The 10941-nt window shown below is 43.0% G+C and overlaps 1 protein-coding gene across 1 annotated transcript; it reads right to left on the reverse strand.

Moving 5' to 3' along the window:
• Positions 1-5118: 5118 nt before the first annotated feature.
• On the reverse strand, positions 5119-10452 carry LOC129753022 (uncharacterized). The gene is made up of 3 exons (XM_055748815.1): positions 8271-10452; positions 6645-8097; positions 5119-6538 (listed from the first exon to the last, which is right to left on the reverse strand). Exons 1-3 carry the CDS (start codon positions 10450-10452, stop codon positions 5119-5121), a joined length of 5055 nt encoding a protein of 1684 aa, XP_055604790.1.
• Between the last annotated feature and the right edge of the window lie 489 nt (positions 10453-10941).

Raw genomic sequence — 10941 nt, forward strand, 5'->3', positions numbered from 1 at the left:
GAGAAAAACATTTTTTTTTCAATAAAAAATTAATTTAAATATGATTTTTTTCTATCAATTTGAAATTCAATTTCTCAATTACAATCCTTAAATCAAATGCGAAAAAATTATAAAAGAGTTCAAAAAGCACATTTAAACGAAAGCTTACAAAATTTTAATGAAATAGTAAAAAAAAACCCAAATTTTAAATCAACGAAACTAACGGTTTAAAACTTTTGTAGATGGCTATCAGAATTTTTGCTTTAACTTATCAGTTAAAGTACAATGAAATTAATATTAATTGTGGACTATCGTCAAACAATTAATCCATTATTTTATCAGCTAAATTAGATTTTACCGTTTTTTCAGGTGGAAAACATCTTAAGAACTTGGCCGTACCATCTGTTGCTTTGGCAAATGCTGAAACCGCTTATTCGGCCTGTGCTGCTTACGACAAACCGAACCAATCTTATCGAAATTTTGTTGAAAAATCATCTCCTAAAATTACTTCCGAAAATAACTGCAGAGTATGCATCGAAGACCAAGGATCAACGGGACTTTCGTACGAGCAAAATTTGAATAATAATATCGATGATCATTCACCATCAAAACTTGGCAGCTCTGTTATGCTCGATGAGAGTTTTTGTCTATGTTCAAGCAATGATCGGGATGATGTGACGATTGATATTGCTGAAGAAGTTTGGGAAGATATACCTAGCAAATTGACGGCAGAAATTGATCAACATGAATTGAAAAAAACCTTTCAGACTTCCAATGTACTTTTATCAGACTTTTTGATATCGGATAATGACGTGAATGTATGGACTGGAGATCTGGCGGGAGATCTGTTTGTGCACAAAAAATCTTGAGGATAACGTTTACCCGAGAAAACATTCAATGCACACAACAGATAGGGTAATTTTAGTGTTTGTTAAATTGAAACAAAACTTGTCCTTTTCAGCAATAGGCACTTTATTTCGGATCCACTCTGTTTGGAGTCGTTTTGACCCTACTTCCCTGCGCTAGCTCAACAGGGGAAACTGAATTGATCACCGGAGAAATATTGTGGAACAATAACAATTAAAGTTATGATTCTTGGGCGGACTTTTAAAACCTATTTAGATTTTACAAAAACGAACAACTTTAAGGAATAATTTTTGATTTTAGGGAATGCACTTTAAATTAAGACGCAACAATTAGGATGAAAAAGGACCATACAGTATTTATTTAGGAAACTTTTGAATTCACGTTTCTTTAGCGATTCAGATTCTCAAATTTTAGGGGAAATATTTTAACAAAAAGAAAATGGTAAGATTTGTGTTTTGAATTTGGTACTTGCGCATTTATTCTGAGCTCGATGGTTGACACTGGTCTCGTTGCGGCCGTTCTCGGTGGTCGACTCGTTGGGGGACTGGCTAGGACGTCGGACGGGACCAATGGCGAAAGCAGGAACAGGGCAGATTCAGGAACCGGTCAGATTGCCCTTTGGGCAATCCGAGCAACAACTCGGCCTGTGGAGCGGAGGCCTACGTTTCACTACACGGTCCGGGGAGCGTTCTGTGTGCACTGTCACCACGCGAGTGTCTCACTCTATCGAGGGGCTTTAGCTTTTCGGTCGGCCCTAGAACACACGGACGGAATTCCCACCAGGCCTCACCACAGCGCTGAGTGCCCCGAAGGGGGTTGTAACGGGTTGGGGCACTTTCACTGGCACGACCTGACGCACTCACGGGACACCGGTGTGTTCGCTGAATTGCTGATGATGATTAGCAGCACTGGGGGAATTCAATTGTTTCGAGGTTCACTACACGGAAGCCACCTCGACCGACTAGCTGGGGAAAAACGAAGTGTAGTCTTCCAACTAGCCGTTGATTTTCTTCCGGGTCACTGCCGGAAAACTTTTAACGGGGAAAGGGGTCAGAGCCGCCTAATTACGGGTTGAAACGTAAGGGTCACGTTGAGTGTGTGACGTCGCTGTTGCAGCTCAACCACGGACCGGAACTTGCATCAGAAGCCTCGCGTCTTGCGAGCTCCTCCTATTTATACCTTTCTGCCTCTCATTTTAGCCCTGTTCCCATTTCCCGTCTGTGATGTTCTCGTCCCCTTCGATGACAGCAACATGACAGGAACGAAACAGGAACTTGACATGTAGAGGGCTGGTGTCTGGTTTTCTAACATCTCTTTTTTTATAGCGTGCATTCCAGAACAAACTATACTAGACTAACAAAACTTATTCCTAGCAAATAACTAACTAAATAAATAATGAATGATTACGGCAAAAATAAATAAATAAATAAATAAATAAATGAATAAATAACGAAAAATTTAACAAATAAATAAATAAACAAAAACTAAATCCCTAAGTGACACCAGCCAATTGCTATTAAAATTAGGACAAGACACCACACAAACATGTAGATATCTTATCCTAATTTTAGACATTTACGAACAATAATTTTTATTTACAATATTTACAAAGTTTTCATCCAAACTGGCCCAAAAATCACAATTTTTATTGTAACCATTAAATGAATGGTTACAATCTTCCCGGAGTCGGGGGTGAAAAAACCCGAGGACCAAAGCATCGTGGTGGCTCCCTTAGCCTTAAAATCGCAACATATTCTAGAGTAATTTAGTCATAGCCAACCAGAGGAATCTTCCCATGTCGTCGATTCTAATGCCGGGTCACAACACACCATGTGTAATCGCGTAACCTACCGCCGCTCCCTTAGCATTAGAATCGCAACATATTCTAGGGTAATTGGGTCATCATTGCAGAGGAATCTTCTCACGTAGACGATTTTAAGGCCGGGTCACTAGACACGGTTGCAAAGGTCCTGTCTCGAACGAGGGTTTTTTCCTTGGGTTCTCCGCTGATTAACTTCACAGAAATGTAACGGAATATCCTCATAGCCATTGTGAAGTAAGAGTGCAAGCACTTCACATAGCGTGGCTCCCTTGGTCTTCAATTCGCAACATATTCTAGAGTAATTGAGTCATATCCAAGCAGAGGAATCTCCCCATGTCGTCGATTCTAATGCCGGGTCACTATGCACGGCCGGAATTAGCGCCTTACCTACCGCGGCTCCCTTAGCATTAGGATCGCTACATTAATTTGTTCATGCTTGCAGAGGAATCTTCTCACGTAGCCGATTTGAAGACGGGGTTACAAAGCACGGTAACAATGACCCAAGATTTTTCCCGAAAGACGCCCATTTCTGTTCGTTCCTCAACGGAGTCATCCCGAACTAGTCGCCAAAACAAAGTCTTCCCTCTACCAAATCACGAGTCCATAATAGGAATTACTGATCACCGACTACCTTTTTGCGTCATTCAAAAAAAGGTCTCCCTCTTTCTCTCCTCTGATCCAAATCATATCTCAAAACCAGAAGTGTCCCCCCAATCATTCAGTGTGCGATCTCGTCCAATAGGCTCTCAGAAAATTAAGAGATCATAAATTACCAAGACACCTCTTATCAAATGTTTTCCAATACCAGATTTGCCGCGACGACGTTCTTATTTCAGCATTTACCCTAAATTAGCCTAAAATAAATAACTAAACTACCTATTTCTAGCTTGAATCACGCATTCTTTCTTCATTCATCCGACTACACGCTAACTTTTGATCTTTCATACTACCATTCATACTATCATTCAACCTTCAATCCCTATAAATAACATCCAACACTTAATTACATTATTACTAACAGAAAATTTAAACTTATTAATCAGTTTCAGTTCGTACGCAACTGAAACGATTGATTTTATTCGAAGAATTACCAACTCGAAACGTAATTTCATTTCTCGCTCAATTTTGAGTGCAAAATAGCGAAATAACGCAGAATTGGGTTTAATTCTTTCATCGTGTGTAAACATCGCATTAATTGGCTGCGTCCTGAGCCAAACTGAACGAAACTCGCTTTTCGTTGATGATGACTGCTGGTGATTGATGATGACGGATGATGACGTGGCATACAAACGTCAGTCTCAATTGCGTGGGTTTGTTTTGGTAAGAACAGCATGTGGTGGACAACGAATGGAAGGAGTGAGTTGAGAAATTTTTCAACACTAAAGATTTGTGTCCAATAAAACATTATTTTCAGGTGTTTGGAAGGAAGAGCTAGGTGTACCCAGCCGCGGAGGCCTGCTGGTGACTCCAAAGATGCAGAGACTCAGGTGAGTATGCTGTTTTGAGTTTCTTCCGCAGGTTAGATTGATGAGTTTTTTTTTTTTTTCAGGTGTTGCAAATTCCAGGGAGACTCATGTTGCTGATGCAGATGTTGGTGACGGATGGCTGGGCCTTTATCCGCTCCGGATTGCTCTGCGGTATTTCCGCTGAAAGAAGCGGTGAAATGGTTTACCAAATCCAAGAAGATACAGCTCCTTCAGGTAACTGCTGTGCTTCCCCGTTATCATCTTCTAAGCCAAGCAACATTTCCATAGTCTGCCCGAGGCTGCAACGAGTAGTTACGTGGTTTGTGGAAAATGTGTGAAGATCCCCGAAGGACTTCCTATACCCATTGAAGGAGGCAGTAACCAGGTTTCGGTTCAACTGACCTGTCCGCCGGTTGAATTGTGGAAGATGGGGAAATTGTGGACTCCCGTTTACTCATAGCGGACTTTAGCAATCTGTTTCGATTACAGTAGCCGATGCTATCGACATCTACTTTAGTTGGTTGTCAGGATGTGTAGAGCTGTATCAACTCATTACTCAGCAGCATCGGATAGTTTATGCCACGAAACCTATTACTAATTAAAGGGCGAACCGTTTGGCTTAGCTGTGGTGGTAAAAATTAAGAATTGAGATCAGGATTCTACTTCCCGCCTTGGTACTGAGGACGAGCAAGCCTTCCTTCGCTCGAAACCCATCGAGCATGCAATAGTAGTCACGATCCCTTGCTGAAAAGGATTGTCTCGGACTGTTTTTGTTCTTTGACAAGTTGGATCCAGGATTTGGGAATATGACAAGGTATATGCCGAATGCCCGAGCCGGATGCGAATGGGAATGACAAAAAAAAGGGAGAACCCGCTTCTCCAGGCCGCCTGTGGATATTCGTCGTTTGGAAAATGCATCGGGGTGAGTTTTTTTTTAAAAATTATTACTTTTTTTTCCCAGCCAACTCTACTGTAATCTAGTAGCTATGTTGGCTTAATGTGAGCCGCTGGCCAAATGCCTAGGTCCTTGCCATTCATATCCTCTAGCTCGTACGAGGACGTACCTCGCACACTTTTGATCCTACATGGCAAAAACTGAGGGCCGTATTTCGAATTATAACTTTCCGCCGCGTTGGAAAGCTTCATATTCCTTCGGTATACCAACTGCCCTTTTTCAAACGGTTTTGCCGGGCGAAGCCGTAAATTGTACGTTCGTTTTGAACTCGCGTACGCCTTGGCAAGATTCTTCTTGACAAGTTCATAGATGTCTATGAATAATGCCTTGCGTCGCTCCTCAAACTGCTCGGGAGGAAGATTCTGATCGTGTCGAGCTAGGCGATAATCATTACCCAATTCCGCATATTCATGCCCGTGAATGATAAAATACGGTGTAAATCCAGTGGGCGTGTGAACGCTGGTGTTCAGGATCATTTCTAGCTCGGCTATTTTCGTGTCCCAAAGGCGTTGATCCTCCTTCACATACGTACGGATAGCAGCGTTGATGGTTCGATTTACTCTCTCTACGGGGTTCGCCTGAGAATGATATCGTGAGTTCAACCAGTGTGTTATTTTGAATTGATCAAGCAATGACTTGAACTCTTTCGAGAGAAAACTAGAACCGTTATCTGTAATAATTATCTCAGGAACAGAATTCTTCATGAACCATTGATCTTTCAAAATAACGCACAGGATTGAACTAGCGATTTTCTTCACAGGCTGAACTAAAACCCATTTCGAGAAATAATCCGAAACCACCAACAAATGCTGATTGCCTTTACGACTTCTGGGGAGAGGGCCAATGAAATCCACGGAGATTATCTGCCAGGGCCGGTCTGCCAAGCGCATTTTCCCCATTTCGGGTACCATTGCGACATTAGAGGGCTTTACTTCTTTGCACGTCGAGCATTGCCGAACAAAACTCCTAATTTCGGCCGCCATCCGAGGCCAGTAATAACGCTGTCTTATACGTGCTAACGTCCGCTCGTATCCGGAATGAAACGACGAGTTGTGGCATTCTTCAATTATTTTAGGAATACCCTCCGAGCGTGGTATCATCTTCCATTCGAAATTCGAGTCGTGTGGGAAGTCGGGTACAGAGATATACTTGAATAGATTACCATTTTCGACCCTAAAATCGACGAATTCATCCGGTTTACTCACAACTTTATGCATCATGGAATCGTACCAAGTTGTAGGTGAGCCGTCAACTGTTGCAATGCTACGAGAAAGTGCATCAGGGACGACGTTTTCTTTGCCTTTCCTGTGCACTATTCTCATATCATATTGCTGCAGATTGAGCGCCCACCGACTACAACGAGATCCGACTTTCCACTTTGCATTAAGGATGTGAGTAAGAGCGGATGAATCGGTAATCAAGGTGAAATGGTAACCCTCAATGTAACCCCTGAAGGCATCGATAGTTAGTATTGCTGCCAATGCCTCCTTTTCGGCAGCATGGTAATTTTTTTTGTGGTGTGGTAAGTTTGTGGGAGTAGTACGCAATAACGCACTCTCCGTTTTCCTGCTGCTGCGTTAACACACCGGCTACGGCTACGTCGCTGGCATCGGTCTGAATTGTAAAAGGTCGGCTGAAATCGGGACTTGCCAGTATGGGTGAAGAAATCAACAGCTCTTTAATGCGAACGAAAGCTGTCTCAGCATTCTCATTCCAACGAATCAGCTTGGACTTGGTTTGGAGTAGGTCTGTTAAGGCCGCAGTTGTCCCACTGAAGTCTGGGATGAATCGCCGATAGTAATTGGCCATTCCTAGAAACCTCCGGAGTTTCGTGACCGTAGTTGGTCGCTCGTAGTCAAGGATTGCCCGTACCTTATCGGGATTTGTTCTCAAGCCTTCTGTTCCTAAAAGGTATCCTAGAAATGGTACTTCGGATACTCCGAATCGAGATTTTTCTCGGTTGATACTTAGGTTGGCTTCGCGTAGGCGACGAGAGATCTCCGTAAGAAGCTGCACATGATGCTCGAATGTTTCTGTAACCACGATGATGTCATCGAGGTATACAAAAACATTCGGTTCCAGTATACCATGACCCAGTACGGAATCCATGATTTTGGCCAATGAAGCAGGACTGTTGACCAATCCGAAACACATCCGGGTATACTGGAACAACCCTTTTCCCTGCACACTGAAAGCTGTGTACCTCCGGGACTCTTTTTCCAAGGGAACCTGTAAGAACGCTTCGGACAGGTCTATTGTAGACAAATATTTTGCCTTTGGTAACTGACCTAATATTCTTCCAGGGTGGGGTAGAGGGTAAGCATCACGGACAGTTCTTTCGTTGATTTTCCGTGCGTCTAAGCAAAGCCGAACCTTGTTGGGTTTGATGACCGGCACACAATTCAACGACCAATCCGAATTGCTCCGTTCAATGATGCCGGCCTCGAGTAACCGCTCCAGCTCTACTGCTACCAACGCCTGCGTTTTCGGAGACATCACGTACGGGAATTGACGGACTGGTGGCTTGCCTTTGAATTCCTCCTTCAAGACGATCCGATGAGTGGCCATAGGAGTAATGGTGAGTTTACCGTGACCTGCTGCTAAAAAACTCGATTTAATCTCCTCTAATTTTCTTTCTTCTTCTAGCGACAAACAGTTGGAGGACGAAGACATATTTTCCAGGACCGCTGCATTCACGGAATCTCCAGACAACATAGTGGGAACGATCTGAAATTTGGTCCAAAAGTCCATCCCACAAATGCAGCCGATAGACAAATTAGCCACTACCAGAGTGGTGATGACTTTGGTTTGTCCATCAAACTGGATAGGCAGAAAAGCCTGGCCTAAAATTTCCATCGAATCACCACTAGCTGAACGGAGATCCAGCGATTTGGTCAGTGGACTCAACTTCCCGTGCCTTGTCTTGTGGAATACTCTCTGGTTAATCAAGGTGTAATTGCTGCCACTGTCTAGTAGAGCACAAACGGGGATATCATGAATCTGGATATCTACAAAAGGGCGGTGGTCATTTAGGAATGGGTATGAAATATTGCAGATTTCAGTATCTGCGGGATAATAATGATTCGGGACCGTTTCCCAGAACCACGGAGGAGCTGACAAATCGTGAGAAAAAGAAGTTACGCCTGGCGTTCCTGCGAACCGCGGTTTTGGCTCGCAGTACCGTGGTTTTTTAAACAATACGGACACATAGCAGTCGGAAATCCACGAAGCCCGCATTTGAAGCAGACGATGATTGGTGGTTGACGGCAAATTGCTGCATGATGTCCCTCCCGATTGCAGTTGTAGCAACGATTTGATGGAGGAGGCTTGTGGTTGTTTACCACCATCTCCAACGTGAGTTGAGGTTGCGACTGACTGCCAGATGGTTCCCCGACTGCTGTAGGCTTACTGTTTATTTGCCGTGACGGGCCAGGTAAATTTTGCGCGAACTGGTTCTGGTTCTTCGGAACAACATTAACTGTGGGACCCGCTGAATTACCCCTTGGATGTTGCTGGACCGGTACGACGAAATCAGAGCTTGAAGCCTGCTTCTTGGTTTTGGTCGACCTCGACTGCTCCAGATCTTCGTCTTCGATCACGTGAACCACCTTATCAGAGCCGAACACCTTGCTATACGCAGAAAAATTAAGCGCATCAAGCTTCTGACCCGCTGCGAGTAAGGACTCCAAGTTCACAATGGGAATGAAAGCCATGAACTTTTTGTAGTCCATCCTCATGTTTTGCTGGAGGATTTGAATTTTCTCGAATTCTGGTATCGGGACACTCATCGTTCGGATCAGCTTCTCTATCTCGCTGTAAAATTCGTGGAAAGACTCCTGCTGCCGTTGACGCCTTTGGTACACTTTCATTTTGATGAGAGCGTCCAAGTCTGGGTGCATATACGTTCTGCGGAGTTCGAAAACCAGATGCTGCCAACTGACAAGACGGCCCATAGATCGCTGTGTCATATACCATTTAAGGGCAGATCCAGAAAACAAATGTACAGCCGATTCAAATAGCTCTTGATCGGATACCCTTTCTGCCATGGACAGAGCGTAAACGACTTCCAGGAATTCATTCAGTTTCAACCCTTGATCATCTCCGCTGTACTTTGCAATATTCCATTTGGATACTGGCAAAGTATGTCGGGAATGAAAAGGTGTCTGAAACTGATGAGAAAACCCTGGATTCCCGTAAGGTGATCCCCAATGTCCTTGAGGTTGACCGGATGGTCCCTGGTACTGGCCTGGAAATGCGTTATATGGGAGCTGAGGCTGAGAAGGATTCGGATTTGGACAAAAGTTTGACCAGGGATGATTTTGTTGTCCGACATTATGTGAGAAATTCACATTAGGAAGGGATTGATGGGGGTTGGTAGAATTTACCGGAATTTGATTGGTAGGAGTGGGAAAAGGGTTTTGAGGATTGCTAGGGTGGTTCAGATGAAAATTTGAAACTGTGGGCTGGTGGGACTGAATATTCGGAAGTTTATTTTCACTGTGGGATTGAGAAATATTTGCTGTTAAGTATGGATAAGGATTGGTAATTTGATGGTAAGATAAATTTTGTTGAGGATAAGTAGGATTAAGGGAAATTTGAGGGAAAGAATTGTTCTGAAAACTGGAGATAGCAGAAAAGTTTTCAGAATGATTTCTGAAATCTCTTTCCAGTGGGTTCGAAATATTGAACACTTCTTGTTCCGTTTGAGTCTCAACTTCTCTTCCTTCTTTTCGTTTTGCCAATTCTTCTTCTAGGCCAACTATCCTCGCCTGCAAGCTGTGGATCCAATCTAGGTCGTCCTGGCCCAGAACAGAGGGTGATGGAAGCTCGACCTCCGTGTTGGTGTTTGCCTCAGTGATAGCCTGCGATGGATTTTGGACCACGATTTCCTGCGTCGCGATACCCGATGGATCGTAGGCAGATTGCAAGAGTTGGACTAACTCAACCAACATATTTTGCATCTGCGTTAGGAGATTAGGTGAACCACGCGACGAACACAGAAGGGTAGCCACTCGTGTACCCACATGGGCTAGACGGGCTAAGCAAATCCTTTTCTGTGATTCATCCGTACTGCTTGATTTAAAAAGTGTTTTTAATTGATTAAATTTAATTAAGCAAAGTTCCCGCTCATTCTCGGGATCGGTTCTTAGGCTTAAGGCACTTAATTTTAAACCGGATTCCTTTTCCCTTTTTAGTGCATCTCGCAAGCATTTCCTTTTCCGAGATAAATCCAAACCTGATAGTATCACGTCGCGACATTTGAGCTCTTGCTCAAGCTCATCTTCCTCCAATAATTCCACCCGCATGACTTGATACCATTTCACCAAGCGATCTATCGCTTGATTGAAATTCAAGTCTTCCATCATTGACTAACTCTAGCTTAGTAAGCAATAAACTAACTAATCTGATTCTTTTGGATATGTGAGCTGAAAAAGAAATATGCTACTTATGTGGGTGGCTTTGGGTTTTTTTTTAAACGCCAAAGGAAGGCAATATCTGGTATGAACACAACTAAATGCAAGATTAGTCTTGGCAAATATGAACTTATAATTTTGCTGTTGGATAAGAAGGTACTTTAGAATGGTTAGTAACAGTTTCAGATCGATCAACAATTCGGAAGAAGAGTATGGTTTGTATAATAGTAATAATCATTCGCTGCAATCAGTGAATTTTCATCCCCAAAATTTCCTCGTGAAATTGACTTTGAAAAAACTTGCTTCAACGACTACGCGATTTTAATGAGGTTAAATTTAACTGAATTTCTCCGGGAGACCAATTAAAAAAGGGATCTACTTCTGGTCTTGGAAGTAGACCACTTTTTCTTATTTTTTTAATAAACGGAAGTGAAATTT

Source organism: Uranotaenia lowii, chromosome 3 (assembly GCF_029784155.1).
Source record: "Uranotaenia lowii strain MFRU-FL chromosome 3, ASM2978415v1, whole genome shotgun sequence".
Classification (NCBI taxonomy): Eukaryota; Metazoa; Arthropoda; class Insecta; order Diptera; family Culicidae; genus Uranotaenia; species Uranotaenia lowii.

What these genes read in the sequence shown, in the direction of transcription:
- LOC129753022 (XM_055748815.1), bottom strand. Translation starts at nt 10,452, where the DNA reads ATGGAAGACTTGAATTTCAATCAAGCGATAGATCGCTTGGTGAAATGG. An exon ending in GTATTGTTTAAAAAACCACG is followed by an intron (nt 8,098 to 8,270) that starts GTACTGCGAGCC and finishes GCCCTTTTGTAG; the next exon opens with ATATCCAGATTCATGATATC. An exon ending in CAGCAGCAGGAAAACGGAGA is followed by an intron (nt 6,539 to 6,644) that starts GTGCGTTATTGC and finishes CGATGCCTTCAG; the next exon opens with GGGTTACATTGAGGGTTACC.